Source organism: Aulonocara sp. 'chitande type north' Nkhata Bay, linkage group LG19 (assembly GCF_057382095.1).
Source record: "Aulonocara sp. 'chitande type north' Nkhata Bay isolate Kocher_YH1m ecotype deep benthic linkage group LG19, A_spYH_male_GT1.1, whole genome shotgun sequence".
In the NCBI taxonomy this organism is placed as follows: domain Eukaryota; kingdom Metazoa; phylum Chordata; class Actinopteri; order Cichliformes; family Cichlidae; genus Aulonocara; species Aulonocara sp. 'chitande type north' Nkhata Bay.
The window spans coordinates 20435066-20456876 of NC_141362.1; the positions used below are offsets into that span (position 1 = coordinate 20435066).

General features: G+C 39.6%; 2 protein-coding genes across 13 annotated transcripts; one reads left to right on the top strand and one right to left on the bottom strand.

The window, feature by feature from the left end:
- The first annotated feature begins 49 nt into the window (after window positions 1-49).
- On the top strand, window positions 50-6808 carry dusp23b (dual specificity phosphatase 23b). Of its 4 annotated transcripts, none has more exons than XM_086275816.1 (3): window positions 50-177; window positions 1154-1433; window positions 1788-6808. In XM_086275816.1, the coding sequence occupies exons 2-3, from the start codon at window positions 1164-1166 to the stop codon at window positions 1971-1973; spliced, it is 456 nt and encodes a 151-aa protein (XP_086131942.1). In that variant the 5' UTR covers window positions 50-177; window positions 1154-1163; the 3' UTR covers window positions 1974-6808. The 4 variants fall into 4 exon arrangements, with proteins under 4 accessions (XP_086131942.1, XP_086131940.1, XP_086131938.1 ...); XM_086275814.1 differs by lacking the exon at window positions 50-177 and adding an exon at window positions 235-487; XM_086275812.1 differs by lacking the exon at window positions 50-177 and adding an exon at window positions 235-459 and having other exon boundaries at window positions 1788-6807.
- Window positions 1802-21772, bottom strand: afdnb (afadin, adherens junction formation factor b). 9 transcript variants are annotated; one of them, XM_086275801.1, is made up of 25 exons: window positions 20998-21772; window positions 20792-20896; window positions 13076-13268; window positions 12741-12850; window positions 12531-12655; window positions 12319-12422; window positions 12181-12222; window positions 11871-12082; window positions 11545-11690; window positions 11043-11143; window positions 10664-10935; window positions 10314-10457; window positions 7937-8135; window positions 7751-7842; window positions 7572-7658; window positions 7408-7473; window positions 7227-7300; window positions 6360-6478; window positions 6108-6266; window positions 5881-5969; window positions 5611-5754; window positions 4607-5506; window positions 3006-3093; window positions 2825-2876; window positions 1802-2326 (listed from the first exon to the last, which is right to left on the bottom strand). In XM_086275801.1, exons 1-25 carry the CDS (start codon window positions 21097-21099, stop codon window positions 2233-2235), a joined length of 3819 nt encoding a protein of 1272 aa, XP_086131927.1. In that variant the 5' UTR covers window positions 21100-21772; the 3' UTR covers window positions 1802-2232. The 9 variants fall into 9 exon arrangements, with proteins under 9 accessions (XP_086131927.1, XP_086131926.1, XP_086131925.1 ...); XM_086275800.1 differs by having other exon boundaries at window positions 1803-2326; window positions 5881-5972; window positions 12741-12847; window positions 20998-21771; XM_086275799.1 differs by having other exon boundaries at window positions 1803-2326; window positions 5881-5972; window positions 20998-21771.
- Window positions 21773-21811: the final 39 nt, after the last annotated feature.

The window sequence follows — 21811 nt, forward strand, 5'->3', positions numbered from 1 at the left end:
TTCAAACAGAAACGGCTAGACCATCTTTTAAAGTCGATCATAGCAATCTGCACACTTATAATTGTGTTATTGTATATTGTGCTACTAAAACAACAATTCATCCCACTGTGAAGGCGCTGAACTGAAATCAGAAATCCTCTCTGTCATTAGCAGGCAGCTAAATATCCATTACAACAAGTAAGATGATTTTCATTGAAGAACTTGACAGCCGCTTCCCTCACCGATTGATTGATTGCCTGGCGCGTCATACCTAGCATTGCAACAGACACAATCTAGCCTTGGTTAGATACGTGTCTTTCCAGTTTTACTCTTGTAGAATCGTAGTAGTTATCAGCGAAATTGTGAAGTAGCTGCTATTAAGTTGTCTACGGTACGTGCTAACGGCGAACGTAGTAACTAGCTTGACAGACAGGGTGAGGCGGTTTGAACAAGTCCCTAGAGTGCATTCATCAGTAAACCGTGAGTAATTCTCAGGACTTTTTGACAGGTAATAGACATTCATTGTCTATAGGGAAGCTAATTGCTATAGGGTGAATTCCTCGCCCGAGTTGTCTTTACAAATCTGCGAGGTGCTTAGTTTCATCATACCATTGCTAAAGTTTAGCTAGGGGTTACCTTTTGTCACTTGCTTTTCTAATCTCTGAAAACAAACAGGTAAAGTCTGGTAAGGCCTGAAGTGTATTTCCGTACCAGACCCGTGCCGTATAATGCTACATTTGTAACCCTATTAAACTAATCCCTCAATGAGTCACTGGACTGTCTAGCCTAGTAAATAGCATTATGCTAACGTAAAGTAGACAGCTGCACAGTGTCACTCTTGGCATCTTATTTTAGCGCTCTTTCCCGACTGTTTACTGATATATTTAAGATGTAAAAGTCGTTGTTGCTTTGTCTGTATCTATGTGAAGTTTACATGTTATCCTCAGAAAGATCAAATCAGTTTTTAGTGTCCCGATTGAGACACTTTGAGGCGGGTTGTGACACGATAAAAAAATACATAAATTAAAAACACTTTCCTGGAAGTGAGGGTTCGAATCCCACTTGTGACATCAACAGTTTCAGACTAAGATTATGGTTTTATTTTACTGTTTCGTATATTGTTAATATAGACTGAATGTTTATAAAGTAAACCTATGCTCTGCCCTCTCCTCAGTTGAATAGTTATGGCCTCCTTTGCTCCACACAACTTCTCCTGGGTGGAGCCAGGCAAACTGGCTGGACTGGCGATGCCCAGGATGCCATGTGAATACCGGTATATGGTGGACAATGGCATCAAGCACCTGGTTTGCCTCTGTGAGAGGAAACCACCCAACCATGACTCATGCCCAGAGTTACAGCTTCACCACATCAAGATAGTTGACTTTACTCCTCCTTCACCCAATCAGATTGATAGATTCCTCTCTATTGTGGAAGAGGGCAACTCCAAGGGTGAGGTAAGATCTCAGATGCTGACAGGCTGTGCATGATGGATGGTTATGCATTTAACAGTTGTATGCTACCTCAGTACTGTAACTTAAAACATTTGACATTAAGTTTCATTCCTGTAAACAAACGTCTTCTTTTGCAGGTTTTCCCCTAACATAGCTAAGTGCTACACTCTGCCAAGAGCCCAAAGGGGGGGGGGGGGGGATAATAGATTATTTTTAAAATGTATTACATAGCATTAGTAATATAATTTATCCATTCTGGGAACAGCAAGCCTAGAAGAAATACTCCATAACCCCCAAAATATTCAGGGATACTTTATAGATAACTGACATAAATAGTGATTGTATTGTTTTCTACAGGGTGTGGCAGTTCACTGCATGCATGGTCATGGGAGAACAGGGACAATGCTGGCCTGCTACCTGGTGAAGACCAGGAAGATTTCTGGGATTGACGCGATCAACGAGATCCGTAGACTGCGGCAAGGTTCAATTGAAACTCACGAACAAGAGAAGGCAGTGGTGCAGTTTTATCAGCGCATTAAGTAACATTGATTAACTGCTTCCACTAAAAGAAGCAGCAAATAGTTACTGTTAATAAGAAAATGATGTAAGAAGTGCCTTAACTACTCCTAAATGAACATTTTATTACCTATTAAGAAAATACAAGAAGGAACAACAGTGCTGAACAATATTGTGTTAAAATTACCCATTTTTTGCCCTTGGGACATTTGATTAATAGATGCTGTCATGATGCTAGGAAATAATTTTTTTTAATTTAAACATTTTTGTCTTCTGAGCTTTCTGTTTATGAACTGGACGCCAAGGAAAAAAGACGCTGGCGCTCCTTGAATGTTAGCTTCTCAGGAGCCGACGCTCTCTTCATTTTCTCCTCCTGGTTTCTGCAAATACAACCATCACATGAGAGATACCTGAATTATATCACATACGGGTGAAACAAACATCCTGTGCTGTTTTAGAATGTATTTATAAAGGGGACTTTACTTTATAGATTTATTTTACTCAGGGATATTATTCCGTTCTATTTTGCACCACTGTGTGCAGATGTATCATTAAGTCTTCTTGAGAAGAAATGTGGCATTAGTAGCTGCCTGTTAAATTAGATCAGGGATGGGGAATTCCAGGCCTCAAGGGCCAGTGTCCAGCAGGTTTTAGATATCACCTGGGTCAACACACCTGAATCAAATGATTAGTTCATTACCAGGCCTCTGGAGAACTTCATGACATGTTGAGGAGGTAATTTAGCCATTTAAATCAGCTGTGTTGGATCAAGGACATACCTTAAACCTGCAGGAAACCGGCCCTTGAGGCCTGGAGTTCCCCCACCCCGGAATTAGATTAATGTTCCGCTTTGTGTGCCAAAAAAAGTGTAAACTCACTCTTTTGATGCTGCTTGATGAACATCATGAGCTAATCCACTTAATCGCTGAGCTGCCAAAAACATGGACATTTTCCCAGTTAGAATCAAATGACATAGCTGATATGCACACATACTTTTCTGAATAAACAAAACTGACACAACAACATTCACTTTTCTTTAATGTGTGAATTAAGGATCACCTCTCTTTTCTTCATCTTCCTTTTTGGAGAGGTGAGTTCCCGTCTGCTTTTCCGTTTTGTCCTTCCCACTAGAGCTTCTTGTGTTGTTCTGAACCAGGAAATAAAAGACAATAATGCAAATTATTGGGTGTTTTTTAGTTGTATCCACAAATAAATTTGTCATTACAGAAGTATGCATGTACAGCTATGGTTAGATATGTTAGTTATGGTTAGATCCATTATGGACATGAACTTCTTGGTAATTTTGACCTTTTAATGTTTTCTTTAATAATTTCCTTTTCTTTGGAATGTTCTTTTTCCAAGGGTAGAATGATTGTACAGCAAACGTCTTTATTGACTTAAAACATCAAGAATTGGGTGCATAAGATTGAATTTGAATTGAAATTTCCAGTAGCAAGTTGCACCTTGACCATACACATTCAGTCAATACGTTTCTGGCATGAATCTGGCTGCATATCTGACCTCTCTTCTTGGCAGAATAGGTAGAGTTCATTGAAACTGGCTGGCTTCCTGGCATAAACCTGGCTTTTACGCCTAATCCACAGATTTTCAATGGGGTTGAGGTCAAGGAATGGGAAGGCCATTGCAGAAGCTTAATGTTAGCCTGAGTTATCCTTTCCAAAACCATTTTTATGTGTATATGGAATCATTGTCCTGTTGGAGCACCCAGTTTTGTTCAAACTTCAAACATCTAGCTGTTGATTTGAGGTGAAATTTACATCCATAGGGATGTAAAATTGGCTTCACTGTGGATAGTGACGCTGGTGTTCCAGCAGTTTCCAGTTCATGGCAGGGTTGAGCCTTGGTGGTTTCTTAACCAGTTTCCTTTCATCCAAATATGACAATTTGGGTCTTCTTCCAGACCAAAGTGGTGACACATCTTTCTTTTACTCATTAACATTTGTTTGAACTGATGATCTCGGTCTCTATAGTTGCTTAGAAATGGCTCCAAAAGACCTGCCAACATGTGTAAAGCTACAGTTCTCCTTAAATCTTCACTGAGTTCTTTAGACTTTCGCGTTGATCAATCCAACGAGTGCCGTCAATCAAATCCCTTTTATGTTGACAAAGAGAAAATTCTAGTTATAGTCAACCATGATGACGAATGAGAAGTTAATAGGCCTTGGAACCATCAACAAAACTTAAGAGTCTATGTATACTCGAGGCTGTATTTAAACTTCGGTATATAAACCGTGTGGTTTAGAGAAACTCAAAATAAAGTCCATCGAATTCTTGTATTTTGAATCATTCCACCCTGGAAAAAGAACCAATCAAAGAAATCATTAAAAGCCCCATTTTGCTATGATATTTAGGTACATGAAGAGTGTATATAAACAAATAATTTAAAGCTGACTTTTTTTCTTAACACTCTCTACTAAAGTCCTAGAATAAATTACCATACTAGGCTCCCTTTAATACACTTTACTTAATACCACAAAAACTTTTGGGCGTCTCTGTGTTCAGCTTTAAATTAGACGAGCTGTGTGACCTAAATAGGAATCGGAAGAGGTTCCAACAGTGTTGTGTATTAACAGTGTCTGAACAGCATACACAAAAAACAGGCTCAGAAAGTAAAGTTTTCAGTGTGTTTTCTCTTTAACCTTGGCCTGTGACATGCTGTTCTCTAGCTGCTGTATCATCACCATCATGTCCAAATCGTTATCTTCATCCTCATCATCTCCTCTCTGCTGAATTTCCTGCAGCCTCTTCTGAAACTGCCACTCCAGGTTGAGCTTTCGGAGTCGGTCGTTCTCCTCCGCCGTGCGCTTAGCTTTAGCCTGAAGCTCTTGCATCTCCTGCTGCAGGAACTCCACCGCTTCAAGCCTCTGCTGCTTCTCCAGCTTCTCCTGGGCTTCCCTCTTCCAAGGATCAGACATATCCAGAGGGTCTTTCTGTTTCATTGGACCTGTGCTCTTTTTCTGTGAACAGGGAGGTTCTTGGAAGGAAACATGCTTTGTTGGAGTGATACTCACTTGAGGTTTTGCTACTTGATCTCTGTGCGTGTTGAGTTTTTGTGATGAAAGTGAGGGCTGAAGTAGCTTCTTAGTTGGAGATACTGGACATGCAGAAGTACTACTAGCTTGGCTTTGAGGATTCTGCTTGTGTCCATTGATTTGAAGAGTTCGGCTCATCTTCACTGCCAGCGACGAAGAACTCTGCTGGAAAGTAGTGAGTGGAGGATTTGACTGGTGGCTTGCTGCTCTTGTTAGGGGGATGTCGATGCGTATCGGCTGGATTGAAGGTGTGGATGTTGAGTGTTGTGAAAAAGGGGTTCTCCAGACACCGGCACAGCTTACATGGCTGACCTGCTGCTGATTTGTGGGGGAGCTGTTATCAGAGAGGATGTCATGAGTAGAAAGACAAGAGCGGATAGGGAAAGACGTGCAGTAGTTCTCAGTTTGCTTTGCACCCTGATCCTTCTGTGTCCACTTGCTCTGACTTTTGTCCAGCAGGGGGCGTCCACTGTCTGTACACAAGTTCTCCTGAGAGAGGGCTTGGCGCTAGAGGGGGATAAATAAAGAGATTTTAATGTAATTCTTTCTAGCTGTACTATTATGACTTTGCTTATGTATTTCTTTTAATGTCTTGGTACACCAAAACTTACCATGACGTTTAGAGATCTATTGGAGCTCTGTCCAGCTAAAGGTTTCAAAGACACTTGGAAAGTTTGCTGTGGTTTGCTAGGTTCAGATACATTCCTGTCCTGGGATCTAGGGTTCGGTAGTGTCAAGTATTCCCAGTGGAATTTCTGACCACAAGAAAGGAAAAAGTGTTACGCTGAATCCTTAAATATTTAAATGTATATGGCCTGACAAGTCACTGAAAATGTGTTAAAAACATTGGTCAACAACGATAATATTAATAATAATCTCACATCAGAGCAAAGATTTTTAGTGGACACAGAAGCGGTGCTGTTTCCTGTGAAAGGGTCAACAAGTTTATCGCCATCCTCCAGGCAAAAGTCTGCTGTAATAAGAAGAAAATAAAAGTACTGCAGCTGTTATTATGACTCGCTCTCCAATGTTATGCATATTTAACAGTAAGAAATATGTGCGGTTAGCGCTCAGCAACAAAAAGTGACAACAGGAGAAGAGCGCCCACCGGCCATGTTGGGGTTGGAGCGATAAAATTGTCTGTTCCTCTGCATTATCTGCTGTTTCTTCCTTCGATTGCCTCCATGGAGCTGCTCTGAGGGACTGTGGTCCTCTGTGCTGTACTTTATGCAGGCTTTATTGTTTGGCTTAGCGTGGTCTCTCTCCCCTTATGAGGCAAGAAAAGGTCTTTGTCAGGTAAAAGAAGGTAGAAAGTAATGGAAAAAAAGCTGAGGTTTGATTTGAGTGTACTGGTGCTTGCCTGTAGTCTTCTCTGGGGTGGATTCTCTCAGCAGGGCTTCTAGGCCGTGGTAACTCGCTGCAAATTTTGCAACCTGTAAGGTCACAATGGGGCCAGTTTGCATCATGATCGCTGCTGCCCTAAACCAGTGTAAGATTAATAAGGTTACTTTTCATTAATGTCACAGTTTAGAGATTGTTTCGGAATTACTAAATACTTAAACTTGGCTAAAACATTCTTAAATTTTGGCATTTGTAAAGTTAAAAACATGCTACTCTCAACCAGCTAACCTGTGCTGTGCGTCTAATATTTACATTGCAGTTTTGGGGGGGAAAAGAAGACAAATAGTTCATGAAATTCAGTATAATGTATCATATTAAAGGGAACAGAAAGAGCAACACACTTTATTATTTATGTTTTCAAGACTACGCCCTACACTGTCACAGTGGCGCAATAAAAAGTTTTGGAAAATCACACACTGCATGAAGCATGAGTTTTTACAGACTGCAGAGGCCAAAGATTTCAGTCTATTCTGCTCTATTAATATGGGAAAACATGAGAAAATACACAATTTTGGAATGTAATGCTTCAAGGTCAGAAGTCAGGATCACTCAAATTGGGGAAAAAGCTTTAGTTTTCTTTATCTCGAGATTTTAAAGCAATATATTAATCACTGGAGGCCAAACCGTTATTTCAATATGACATTATATGATGGGAATATCAGTGTCTGTACAAGTTTCACTAATTGTAAAAGAGAATAAGTCAGGGTTATTCTTATTCACTTATGATCTCTCCTGCAGTTTTCAGCTTAGACTAACCACCGTCCTGCTTTCAAAAAGAAAAAATAAGAATAGCTAAACATTTCCCTGGCTGGTGTGCAGTAGCTACCTTTCTTGGCTGAGACCAACCAGGCTTTGACCATCCACACTGAGCAGCTGATCTCCAGCAGTTAACTGGCCATTCTAGACAGAGTAAAGAGACACAGTTTGATTAAGTGCGTACTTCCGCAGTTCATTGAAAATTCTGCTCCTCTTTTTCAAAGATGGACCTAAACTGTGTTTATTCTCACCATTTCAGCCGGTCCTCCCTTGACGATGGATTTAATATAGATCCCGAGGGTACACTGCCCAGCTCCCTGCAGCAAAATAAGAGGCAGGCTGTTTTTGACATCTGTAGTAGTGAATACTAAAATGCTAAAAACTAAGAAATAGTCAGGAATAAACGAACGGTCACCTTGGCAGCTACAATGCTGACCCCCATCCCACTGTTCAAAGGTTTGTTCAGTGTGATCGTCATAATCTCTGGCTGCCTATGTGCTGCCTGTCAAAGAAGAAATTATGCACCCTTAAGTCAAAGTAAAATCATATTTCAACACATCTTGGGCCATGTGTTTCTTTTTTGTTTTCGTTTACCAAATATGTACTCTCTACAGAAGGGTCAGATTCGCTGAAATAAATGGTCCAGTCCCCTTTGGAGTTTGGCTGGGGTGTTAAAGAGCAGAGACCTGTAAGAGAAGGATGTAATATGGTGAAGCAAAGATCCCATTTTAGGTTTAAGTACAGTCGCTTACCGTAATCTGAATTTTTAAAAATCCATACCTTTTTGGCACATTGGCTCCAAAAACTCTCTAAACCCCTGAGGGATTCCTCTCACAGTCTCACAGGAGTATCCTCCCTCCGGCAGCAGGAAGGGCAGGTGGAGGTCGAGGCTCTCCTGCAGCTGGATGTCCTGTCCTTCGCTCCGAATCAGGTTATCTGCTGAGGCCTCGGCAGCTGTCACTACAGCATTGATCAAATCCTGCAGTGAGGACAGGCAGCGGATCACGCAGCTGAAATATTTCAGGAAAAGGTCGATGTGCTGTATAGAGTAGATTGCTATTAGTCATTATGTGGCAAGGCTTCAGGAAACGGATATCCAATCGGCTGGGACTCAAAATCTGGAAAAGGACCCTGATCTCAGACCTCAGTTGCAAATGAGTGCTGTTACCTTCAGGCAACTATAGTAATGGAGCAGGTATTGGTGCTAGTTATAAAGAACAGCAGCAATAATATAAGTTAAAGATTTATCAGTTACAGTTAATATAGTTAAAATACTGTATATTCAGTATTGCTTAGTTAAAATTAGTTTTTGGACAGATGTAATGCTTTGTTTTATATGCACTGTAAAAAAAAAATATTTCTAATAATCTTGTAAGTCTTAGCTAAAACTATTCCTCTGTTCTGCTGCATGTCCGCCTCACGATGCTCAGTTCTTCTTCTCATGTACTGCCTACACCCAGACATTCTCAAGCCAACCAAGAGGCAAAACCTCTCTCGCACATCGCGAATCTGCTGCTCAGTCTCCTCCCAGTCAAACATGCTCAAAATACCTCACACATGAGGTGTTCAGTCTTTCCTAAGGAACCACTAACACAATCTAATATTAGATGCAGTAAATCATACCCTAGTTAACGTTACCATGGGGCGGTTTTTAGAGTGAACGTTTTAGAGGTGTTGATATAACTGTTGGACTTTTCGATGACTTAGTTTATACAAATGGAACAACGACACCACTGTGGAAGGACAAAAAAAAAAACCTGCAGTTCCTCAAATGTCCACTTGAGGCTGGCTTCCAAAAGCGAGTCCATTTTCATAGATTTCAGAAGCATTAAAAAGTTTGAATATATTCTGTTAGAAGAGTTTTCAGCTAATTCCCCAGTTTATGTTGTAAATCTTTGCCTCATTCAAAAGCACTTCTTTTTTATTTAATTGTTTTCTTTCTAATATTTACATTCCAGTTATTATTATTAACCTTTATTTAACCAGGAAAAGTCCCATTGAGATTAAAAACCTCTTTTGCAAGGGAGTCCTGGCCAAGAGGCGACAACACGTTGAAATTACAAAGTTACATACATATTATAAATAACAATTACATTTTAAAAACATTTTTCTCTGGCTCTCTCAATCTGGACTTAAAAGCATTTAATGAAATAAGATCTGCTATCTTCCAGTCTTTTTGCATCATGTTCCATGTGAAAGGGGCAGCATAAGTAAAAGCCCTCTTTCCCAGTTCAGTTCTGGCAAATGGAACATTGAGCAATAAAAGATCGCTTGAACGCAGGCCGTAAGAAACAGTACTTCTCCGTGTGAGCAGATCGCAAATGTAGGTGGGCATTTGTCCAAGCAGGGCCTTATAAATAAAGATGCACCAGTGAGCAAACCTCCTGGAGGACAACGAAGGCCATCCCACTCGAGCGTACAGATCACAACAATGGGTCAAGGCCAGTTAAGACAACTTGAGGTTCAGTACTTCCCCAAGGATAATTTAGGATGCAAACTATCAACCTTCCCATTGGCAGATGACCTTCTCTACCTCCTGAGCTACAGCCGCCACACATTTTCAACTCACAGATTTTACTAAAGCTTTAAGTTGTGGATTATTAGGGGTGTGGTGGGTGCTTCCTGAGACTGCAAGGGGTTACTTCAGCCAATTCAAGACATTAAACTGGACTTTGCTGTGTTTGCACTGTTGGTGGCTTTTGACTTTTTGATTTAGGCGTACAACAAAAGCTATAGCCCTGTCCTCTGCCTTTGTTGTATGTTACTTAGCATTAATAAGCATTAATTGGTATCTCTCTGAGCTGTTACCTGATCGAGCATGATGGGACATGATGGATAGTCGGCGTAAACATTTGTTCTCAAACTCCCGAATAAAGTAATATGACAGCTCAATTTACTATTTCTTATATATTATTCATTATCATATTATTCACCATTAATTATTCACACAGATCTATACAGCGGCACTCCTTTTCTGTGGTGAAGCTTTTAATTCAGCAAGGCACACTAACCCTACGTTTATGCCAGCGTACTGTTTTCTCTGTCACGTGAAAATGTGTTTCACATAATTTGACTAACTGATCTTTAGAGTTGGACCTTTTCTTTCAAGGATTTACAAGCATGAGTGGAAGTGGAAGAGCAGACTGAAGGTACTCACAGGGGGGATGTGTGGCTCATTGGTTGCATAGAGGTAGCCAGCCAGCAGCATGTGCAGCTGCAGTGAGTTCAGCTTGAAACAGGTTGTCTGGATGTCCTTCGCATCCTGCATTGAGTACTTGTTCATGGTCAGGAGGGTGGTTGCCTAGAAACAGCCAGGCAATGCTATTTTAACGGCTTTAACCAAATGAAACGCGCCGTAAATTAAAGCCAATAATACATCTGTCGAAAGCTCTTCGTATTAGAAAAAATAAAACCTGGTTCAGGTTTAAATCATTTTTGAGGTAGAAATTTTTAGTTTTGGTAAAAAGTGCTACTGTTTTAACAGTATTCAAACAGAGAGTTGCATACCTGGATGATGTGGCCCAGGTGGCAGTCAGCTGCCAGCTCCAGGCCCTGTCTCTCTGCCCAGGCTTCGATGGTTGTGAGCCTCTGACGGAGAGCAGCTCCCCAGTAGTGGGAGTGCAGGCCTGGGGTGCTGGCTTCAGGGCTCATGAGCTGATTGAAAAGCCAGACGCTGATGTAGTGAAAGAGCTGAGAGAAGAGCTGGATGGTTAGGGCAGGGTTGACCTGACAACGGCGCAACAGAGACATGGTGTTCATCAAAGTGTTAAGCACCATTTCTGCAACAGGAAGACAGAAAATAGACCGTTTAGTAAAGTCAAGGATCCAAAAACAGTTCACTTAGTAAAATAAGTGAATTAAATATATGCTAATTTAATAACCAAACCTGCACCTATACCAGCTGGCAGGGAACCATATTGCTCAGGATCAATCAGAAAGGTTGGCAAATGTTTCCTCAGCTCATTCTGCAGACACTGTAGCAGACAACTGGAGTAAAAAGTATAACAATTAGACTTTGGGTGACACTATGCATAAGATTAGATCAAATCAGAGTAACATACATAAGATACAAAAATATAATGTAGTTGCGCATAAACATGCAAACAAGATTTTAAAGTTTTAAACAGCAGGTGGGCAGGGGCTATATTCCCTCTCACTGACATCATACAGAGCCAGGAGAAGAAAAAACTTTCAGAAACGTGTCCTTATACTTGTGTAACAGCAGATATAATGAAAAACACAGTAAGTCCTCTCTAAAGTTCTTGTTTTTACTTGTGTTTTTATATGTGGTGAAACATCTTTAGATCATATTAAACAAAGTGAAAAAATTAAGAAAATGACATGTTCAAGTCAAACAGAAGGCTATGGCCTGATTGTGTCGTGTCTACCTGTAGGCTTTGTGCACCAGGTGGGACAGGTCCAGCTGGCTCTGCTGTGTCAGTGGGCTGAGGTCTTGGTCATGCTTGAGGAAGTTTAGCAGCTCAGAGGAGTTGGCCATCCAGAAGGCGAGAGCCCCTCCAATGGTCTGCTGCCTCTGGAAAGGTAAATGTAGCCCACATATGAGCATCGTGCAAACTTAAAGAACACCTGCAAACATAATTCTGAAGTGTCAGCGTCTGAAAGTCCACCTTGACTGTAGACATAATTTAAATTAAACAATAAAGTGACATTTCCTTGAAGTTAATATTTGCAAATGTCACAGAATCTGTCATACACTTGCCTGGATGACCTTCCCTGTCATCGACACCATTTTGTTACTGATCGAGGTTACACTGTCTGCGTGCTCTGAGGTTCGAGAGTCTTGACCGTACCGGCGTTGTAGAGCAAACCGGCACGCGGCGTAGAGGACGTATGCAGGCGAGAGCTTGAAGTGAACGGTGGAGCTGTTGGTGTAATTTATAACTGCACACAGGAAGGGCTCTGCAACTAAATGTGTAAAAGACACCAGCAGGGGGCAGGAGGACATTATGAGAGAGTCTGCAAATGCCTTGTATCAAACTATAAAATGCTTATTTCATACTCACAGTTATCAGAGAACTGAACGCCAATCGGTAATCCAGCTTGATCTGAAAGTTCACAATTAGATTTGGATTTAGAATTTAAATATGCCAGACAGTGTCCAAGACATTTATGATCCACTCTGTAGTGTTAAGGTTACTCACCTGCAGCAGCCTGCCTCTGTGGTCTTTTCTTTTCTGTGCAAAATTTCTGTGCATCAATGTTAGACAAGCAAATGCTGTCATTGTTGAGTGAACTTTCAGCTGGCCTGGATAATAATTTAAAAGGAGAGGATGTTATTCTGATGGTTCGGTAGGTGTGACACTGGTAGTCTGGAAAATAAGAAGTAAAAACTGCGAACAATGAAACGTTTTACCCATTCTCATCCTCTGAAGCTTTGTCATCTGTGTTGCTGTTCCTCTCTTTCTTCTTTCCTTTTCTTGACAGCGTCCTCTTAAAGTTTTGTATGAAGCCTCCTTTCTCTTTCTCCTCGAACTTTTCCTTTATTGTTAAACACATAAAACGATGGCGCGGGTGTCAGACAGTACGTTACAGTTATAATTCAGGTTCGATGGGTGTTAGTTACCTCCACACTGTCCTTGTCTTTCTTGAGCACAAAGCGTCCTTCTCTGTTGGCTGAGTTCCAGTTTAATTGCACAACTAAAGGTCTCTCATTCAGATCCAGCTTGCGTTCTTCTTCCATACAAAACATAGAAAGCAGGAAGAGCTTAGTTACTGAATCATATAAGCGACTAGAGCACGTGGCTGTGCTTGATTACTCCTTTATATCTTGTTTTAAAAATATTAACATAATGATAAAACTGACATTTCAGTATTACCCACACATGCCACTATAAAAGCAAATAAGCAGCCAGAAACATGCAGTGTCGTCACCTGTTTTCTCTTGAGTTAATTGCTTACCCCTGTTGTTGTGGATTTCATACAGGGCATAACTAGTAGTCAGCATTTTCATGTCGGGCCTGAATTTCTCTGACAGCATGTCAATGATCTCACGAGTCACTGAGTTGCTGCAGACGCGCAGACACTTCGTGGCCACGTTGCCTTCAGCAGGGTCCTCGAAGTAGAAGCGCATCACGCCATGAAATTCCAGATTCTGCCAAGAAACGTGACGTTTTTAGAGTGTTTTGCGTGTTTGCCTTTCATATTACTGCAGTCGTGAAAGAACTAAGACGAAGTTTGAACCAGCAGCTTGAGTATATGCAGGGTAACCAGTCATACATGACAGCTTTGAACTGTGTCCTGTGTTTTCTGTTCATTAAATTTACCTTTTTTATTGCATTAAAAAAAAACACGCTTTTCTATCCTTCTGTGTCCTTCCTTAACTGTGAAGGTGAATAGACTTTGAAAAGGAATGGACCAATTTAGTCTTTATAAAGAGCTGTTTTCTATTTAGGAATTTAAAAAGCTTTCAGAATGTCCCTGAGAACCGTTCCTGCTGCTCCTCATGTCTAAAACAAAACAAACGACCCCTTAAATCTGAAGCTAAAAACAGGATTCCAACTGAGAAAAAGTCTGTTTTCTAAGACTTGGAGCTTGGAGTTAAGAGAACATTTGAATTGTGATCAGCTGGTTATAGCCCCGCAGAGAGAAACAGGCAGTACAGCTTACGCTAAATGTAAGTTAAATGAGCAAAGCAAGATTTACAGTTTCTGCTGTCCTCTATACAGTTGTGCTCTGAAGTTTATGTACAATTAGTTTTATGGTAATTTTAGGCTTTTAATGATTTTACTGAGCTGTTGTTTTTTCAGGGCGGAATAATTATACAGTATACATCTTTAATGACCTTAAAAAACAAGAATTGGGTGCAAAGTTTTAATTTATTTTGGATTTTCTTTATACACTCACAAAAAATATTTTAATAAGTGATGCTGGAGTTTCCACAATGTCTTTTAAGTTGGCAAGGCCAAGGCCTGTTAACTTCTCATTAGTAATCATGATCAAGTACGACTGGTAGTTTTTCTTCGAAAAGCATTTGTTTGACAGCACTCAGTGGATTGACCAATACTCAGAACGATGGAAAAGTAGATATACACACCCTGTGAAGGTCTGTTAGAGCCTTTTTTAAAACAACTGCAGATTCCAAGATCATCATTTCAAGCAATTGTGTATATAAATACATGTTGTTAAGATGGAAGAAGACCCACGTATCCTGTGACTCCAGCCAACTGTAATTTCCATCACCAGTTAAACTTAATCAGATAAAAATAGACATTATAATTTCCCTAAGTGGTGTCTTCTGTTGTTTTCTAACCTCATAACAAACAAATATGTGACATTTATTTGGGGGGAAAAGAAAATTATCATTTTACTGAAATTATGAAATTACTGTTACTAACAGCCTGAGGCCTTTCTTTGTGGAGTTTGCATGTTATTTTTGTGCCTGTGTAGGCTGGATACTCCAGTTTCCCTGGGGTACACCCTTTCTAGGGTGTACCCCACCTGCACCTGCCCAGTGACAGCTGGGATATGCTCCAGCCATGCCCCTCTGTGACCTCGAACTAAGTGATAATGAAAGTGAATAGAGGCTTCTGTATTTTTATATACTTTTGGGGTTTAGCCTTTAATTGATAGGACAGTGGAGAGAAGACAGGAAATTTGGGAGCAAGAGCAAGGAGAAGACACGCAATAAATGGCCCCAGGGCAGAGTCAGACCCAGGCTTCTACAGTAACTTTATGCAATATGATTAAAAGCAGAGACTCAACCCAGTGAGCTAAACAGGCCCTCGGAAGCTTCTGTATTTAAATGTTGGGGCTATTTTCAAACACAGACTTTCTGTGTGTTCTGCAATTTTGGCTACAGTAGCTCTTTTGCAGGATTAAACAACATCAGCCTACTTTTGCAGAGCTTTGGATCTGTTCACCCATCTCTTATTCCTTTACCCAGTTGGTAGGCACTAAGCACTACCAACAAGACCCGTTGTTTTGGAGATGCAATTCTCTTGCCTTCACAGATTGTCTTATCAAAGTCCATCCTCACAGAGCCACTGGCTGCTAAAGTCTGGTCACCGCTCAGACATAGTGAAGCTCAGTGGGATGTTGCACACAAGTTCACTGGCTCAACCAGTAATTTATCAGTGAGAACCTTTTTTTGCAGAACCTCTACTATTCATTACATTTGTATTTATCTTCAGAGCTTCAACAGATAAAACTAAAAAATCAGTTAAGAGCACTTCCAATTAAAATTTCTGTAACCCTCCAGTGCAAGGAAAAGTCTCAGCCTGGCCACCTCAGTAAAAAGAATAACTACATACTAACTAAATAACTTCATATTTCAGTGGTTTGAAAACTGTGGCTGGTGGGTGAATATAATATAGCACACATATAAATAAACATTTTCCCTATTAACCACGAATATTTCAGTTATTTTACAACAGATAATTTTCCTGTTTTGGAACATAAAAAGTGAAACAGCAACAAGAATGTGCTAGTGGCAAAACATCTGATCAGACCAGAAATGTAAAGGCCAAAAGTACGCAGCTGATTCTTCTGTAATAATAACCAGTAAATCCAGAAATTTAAGAAGCTTTAAATTTAAGAGTAAATGCCAGAATTTGATATAAATAAATTTGAAAAACTGAATATCTAAATACTTTCTATTGATCGGCTAACTGAATTGTTCATTAATCATTTTTAAATGAGCTTTTAAAGTAACATGTCTGTGTCTTATAATATCAAATAGCACCAATAATTAAAAGTAGAAAAACATTTTTATCTTTGAAACTACATCTAAAACTGTGGCACTGACAGAAAATACAGAAACCTTCACAAACACAGATATTTTGTGTTCCTCACCTCGTCGGGTTGGCTAATTTCAAACAAGTCCAGTCTGTTATTGTTCCACTGTCTGATGACTTTCCCTAACTTATCTTGTTCGTCCTCTTCGGGCATTTTTAACAACCAACCTCAAAGTTGTTTTCTAAATAACAGCAAAGCTCCTTCCTACAAAAACAGGCTGTTTCAGTAGGACTGCAGCTCTCATCGAATCTATTCCCCACTTACATTGTTCTCTGCAGTGAATTCTTAAACATAGTTGCCTACTTAATACTCGCATACTCATCCCCTCTTCAAGCCCCCTCACCGCTCTGCCCTCATTTAACAGGTCAGTGGATCTTTGTTATGTGAGAGACACAGTTTCCTAATCACACATTTGATACAAGAAAATAATTCCCACGTTTATCGGGCAGCACAGATTTAATCTATCATCTTCTCTTTTCATTATTTTCACCACTTTCAAACATAATTGTCTTTAAAGATTGTGTTTTGCTGAGAAAACATTTTTTCTCAGTCACCTCTTTTTTTTCTTTTTTCACAGCATTGTTTATGCTTGAGGGAATCCCATTTCTCACGCATGCCATTGATTTTCAGCACAATTTATAGTTACATGTCTTCCCATGTATGTGGGGCAGCTTTTGTTGGCTGCTCCAAAGCTTTCTGGGTAAACCTTCGGTGGAACAAAAGGCGTAACAAAACCATCCTCAATTATACATACAGTATTGATTTTTCTTTTTTTAAATGAACAATCAAGCGTATTGTTGTCTGGATGATGGAATGTGCAGATTTCTCAGAGAAGCAGAAAAACAAAAAACTACATTAAAGTTTCTTCCATTATTGTCTGTTTGATGAACACATCGAAGCTCCAGCCCAGGAGAATAACTATATATATATATATATATATATATATATATATATATATATATATATATATATATATATTAGGGGTGCAACGATATTCGTATCGATATTGAACCGTTCGATACAGTGCTTTCGGTTCGGTACGCATATGTATCGAACAATACAACATTTGTAATTTATTTTATCAACTTTCCTTCTGACGATGCTGTCTGTGTTGAGCGCTCAGTGAATCTGCGTTCGACTACTCCGCCTAGGCTGCACTGTCTAGCGCAGATCCACTGAGCGCTCAACACAGACAGCATCAGAAGGAAGAGCGCAGGGCAAGCTAGCAAGACAGAAGTTAAGCTCTCCTTGCAACATGGACCTCCCCCACTCTCATTCAGATCTGGCGTTTGGAATTATTTTGGTTTTCATGTGACGTATGACCCTGAAGGTAAGCGAGTCATGGACTAAAGTAAAACAGTATGTTGGATGTGCCACGCAATGCTCAATTACATGGGTGGGAACTAGTGTGTTAGCGCAGTTAGCTCGTTAACGTGTTGGCCGTCTAGCCCCATGCACGGGGCGATCGGCGGTAGCTCGTTAATGGAGATTTGCCGTGTTGTGGCGTTAAGGTCATTTCAACGAGATTAACCTGAAAGCACCAGTGGGAACACAACGAATATGACTGCACATTTACGCCGACATCATCCTAGTGCAAAGGCAAAAACAACAAGCATGCTACTAACTTTAGCCGAGTCATTTAGACAGCTGTTAGCACATGATTCTCCTTATGCTGCTGAGAATATAGCCCAGAAGAAGCGGATAGTATAGCTTTTATTTTGGAAAGAGACATTTCTCTGTAATAAACTCTCTTTTCCAAAGATGAGTGATTCCTCAATCAGATACAGGGCTCGCAATATCGCTAGCCCGACGTCCTGGGGCTAGCGATTTTTTTTCAGACGGGCTACCCTGCCCGTCGGGCTATTGTAGGAAGGAAAAATATATGTCAATGCTTTTGCATTCGTTCAGAAATGTAGCTGGGTAATTATGTCATTGGCATCGGTGAGCCACTGTCAATAAGTGACATATTGAAATCGCGTTTGAATTTGCGCTTGTTTTTTTGCTTTCACTTTATAATCGTGCAACTGTGTATAGAGAGCGACAGCACTGATCTGTGAGTGATGATAATTTGTGCACCAATTCCTCTGACATCGTCTTATTAATCGTTAGCTTACTATGCAAACATGACAAGTGAAATCTCCGCAGCAAGCTTAAACATGTGAGAGGTTGATCACGCAGAGAATCGCTGAGCTTATGTGAGTCGGTGTGTAAAAGCAGCAGGATATATATTTTAGTTCTGCTGAGCCAAATAAGAGAGGTCAGGGTGAAGAAGTGACAGCCAAAGAAAAGCTTACCACAAAACGGAGAAGTTATGACAAATGAGACTATAAGGCAAAAAGAAAGTGCAGCTTTATGGTTTCATGGACAAAATAATTTCTGTGGCTGCAATATGACGAGCTAAATAACCAGGGCTGCACATAAGTGGTCCGCAGGTGCGCATTAGCTGTCAAAATAAAAAACGCGAACAAGGGTTAGGGTTAAATTTAAAAACTGTACTTTTGAGTTAAAATATATATTTATAATTTTAATAAATGACAAATTAAAAAGGCATGAACATTTTTTTTGTATCGAAAAAACATCGAACCGTGACACCAAAGTATCGAACCGAACCGTGAATTTTGTGTATCGTTGCACCCCTAATATATATATATATATATATATATATATATATATATATATATATATATATATATATTTATTTCATTTAAAAGCTTAGTTTATACAGTGTTTTATATATAAGGTTATATAAACATATAATGGTGTAATGGTGTGGAGAATGTTTTCTTGGCACACTTTGGTACCAACTGACCACGTTTAAATGCCATAGCCTTGGTATTGTTGCTGAACATGTCGATCCCTATATTACTACATTATACCAATCTTCTGATGACTAATTTGAACAGGATAACACTATCTCACAAAGCTCAATGCAGCTATATGTAGCTCTAATGACCAATCACATTGGAACAGGGTTACAGGCGGGTAAACAGTGCATGTGAAAGTAACAAAAGAAAGCTATTGCATCTGCATTTCAGAACCAGGTTCACTGAGTTGTGGTAGTGGGATGGATGTATAGATAAACCAATATAGAGCTGAATTGATGAAAGAGGTGTTTATTAAACACAATCAATAAAAGGAACAAAAATGATAGTACAACATAAGGGTCTTGTAGGGGCCAAAGTGTTTTATAAATGGCTACATGCTGGCAAAATTGCGTATTTGGTGTTTGGGTCTGTAACTCAAATACCTGAGGGTTTTTTTTTTTTAGTTTTAACACCCCTTTTATCTCAAGGAGACATAAAGGTGCTGATCCCTTATTCATTTGACTGTCAATAACACCTTGTGTGTTTCATCACTTCACAGTGTCTATATTTCTAGTTAACACTTCATATGAATGTAACACAAGTCTGCACAACTACGGCAGTTTTAAATAACTTTTCACTGGCTGTGAAGCTACTGTTCAGTGTATTGTAAACACAGGACATCTGCAGAAAAAAATCCACTAATGTTTTTCTCTGTGAAGCGTCAGACTTTCATCAAGCTGTTTCCCTCTGCATATTTCGATTTCTCTTTCTTCCTGTCAGAAAGCGCACACAAACAAAAATGAAGGACTTCGAACATGAATCTCTCTGCGGCAAATGCCTAATTGGAAAACTGGGCTTTTTAAGCACACTCTTGTCTCTTAGACATCAAACACTGATTTTCTTTCTGCTGTCTTCCTCCCTCCTCCAGTGTTTTTTTCAGCACATTTCTATTTCATGTTTTGAAATTTATTTTTCATTATCCTGAAACATTTCTGCAAATCAATTCTATGATCTCTGGCAGGGCAACTATAGACATCTCCTGTACACTGTACCACATCAACATCACACCTGAAACAAAGATAACATATGTAATATGCTAAATACTGTAAATTTTACTATATACAAAATAGTCGCAGGTAGATCAAAAACTTTAAATTAACTGTAAAGAACCAGAGGCAGCTCCAGCCACATACTGGCCAGTCTGTATAGCAGGAATGGGGCTACAATGGCTCCAGTGCCACTAGCTGATGAACACACTGACACACCCAGATTTCTGTGAGAAATTAAAACTGACAACAGGAAGTTAGAGCCACATTGGTCTGAAAAGTGAAGCCAATATAGAAGTGTTTTAAACCTGCTCTTTTTGTAATGGGCACCAGAGGGCGATATCGGTGGTTGAAAGGACTGGTAGACTTTTGCCTACAGAGATTTCACACATGATGCAAGTGCACATTGCTTTTGAGATGTCTCCAATAATGTGAATGTGATACAACCACTGGTTGGCGAGTGGTTCCTAGCAGTTGTTCACTGGGTGAAATCAGTTCAGCTCTAAAAGCTCCTATACTCCTATACTCTTTGTCTGTAAACTGTTAGCCGATAAACGTCTAGCTGCACAGTCAGATCCATCCTTCACTTGTCACCTTCAATTTCAAAACCAAAATGGCCATGGTGAAAGTGAGTATCTGAGGGAGCATCAAACCCTTGTTGACCAGCAGATAAAATATGAGCCCAATGGGAAGCTCCACCACAGCACAGAAAAAAATCCAAGAAGACATTGTTATGTGCTTGTAAACCTGGATCAAAGAATTATAGTATGGTACCATTGTGGTGTATAAAAACATAAAATCCTTAATTGTAGTTTCAGACTGATTTACCAAGTATACATTAAAATTAGAGTGTTTTTTCTTATATTTGGTGTCCTGAACAAGTCCATAATTGACATAATTGGGTGTACTTCCTTCTTTTACTCCTAATGAATGATCTAAAAACATTTTAATAGACTGTTAAAATATTCCATTTGTAAATTGCATCTCCTATGTTAATAAGATTATACAGTTGTTCAAAAATGTTGTCATACCTCTGGTAGATCATGTGGTAAACATTTCCCATTGCATTTAGCATTGTTTGCAGCAACTTTCATGGCCTCCGTAGTTCTTTGTTGTGAAAACAACCAGTGTGGATCCTTTTAACAAACATAACACAACTTACTATTGGACTCAGCGTGAATATGAAGTGAAGATTAAGCATTGAATGTGTCACATTGAAGGAAAATTATATTCATACCAATGGTTTGAGATAAACAGGATGCAAAGAAGACTCATGGCCAGCTGCAGAGTCTTCCAGGAGGACAGGAAGTAAGCCAGACCAGCCAGGCAGGATAACCATGCCAATAGAGTAGGAAGTTCAAATCACCATGGCCACAAATTTCCTGTTGTTGGACCCAAAGAACTCAATCACTACGTAAAGAAAATAACATGTTTTAGCAGAACATTGAAAGCGGATCAGTCTAACACAACAAAGGAGACAATATGTGACAAAATATGCTAAATTAATCATCAAAGGGTAGATTTGATCTTTCGCAGCCAACAACCTAGTGTAAAAGATGGATAGATAGCTGCTAAGTCTAAGAATAGGGCTCCTTAAACCTCCATTCTATCTAGTGGCCAACAGGGGGTTCTCTAGTTAAAAAATAAAAGTATAAAAATGTAAAAGAAATCATTGTGTAGTTTTCACTTGATTTGATATGTCACTATTCATTTTGATTATGAGATTATAGTTGGAATCGCTAGTTTTAAGCCCTACTTAGTACAAAATCATGATCATTTTATAAATTATTTTCCAATTTAAAGTAAATCAGATGACAATCCAAGGAAAGATTTAGGCATTGCTACCCTGTAAGTTGCTACTTTATATCCTCAGTGATTTGATATCTTGTTTTAAAAGAGTGATGAAATGACTAAAATGCTAAACGAGCAATCAAAAAGGTCCATAAATCAGTCGGTGACGTCATCTAGGGTCAATGAGTTAGAGGGGTATGCCTAAATTGATTTGTTGGTGAAAAGAAAAAAATGTGTTGTCATTGGTGCACCTATTGTCA

Bases quoted from the DNA above. Each gene is read 5' to 3' on its own strand.
- dusp23b (XM_086275816.1), top strand. From the start codon at position 1,164: ATGGCCTCCTTTGCTCCACACAACTTCTCCTGGGTGGAGCCAGGCAAA. The intron at 1,434-1,787 runs GTAAGATCTCAG...TGTTTTCTACAG, and splicing joins AGGGCAACTCCAAGGGTGAG to GGTGTGGCAGTTCACTGCAT.
- afdnb (XM_086275799.1), bottom strand. From the start codon at position 21,099: ATGGTTATCCTGCCTGGCTGGTCTGGCTTACTTCCTGTCCTCCTGGAA. The intron at 10,936-11,042 runs GTTTGGTTATTA...TTCCTGTTGCAG, and splicing joins GCCAGCTGGTATAGGTGCAG to AAATGGTGCTTAACACTTTG. The intron at 6,479-7,226 runs GTAGCTACTGCA...ACACTGGTTTAG, and splicing joins GTTGGTCTCAGCCAAGAAAG to GGCAGCAGCGATCATGATGC.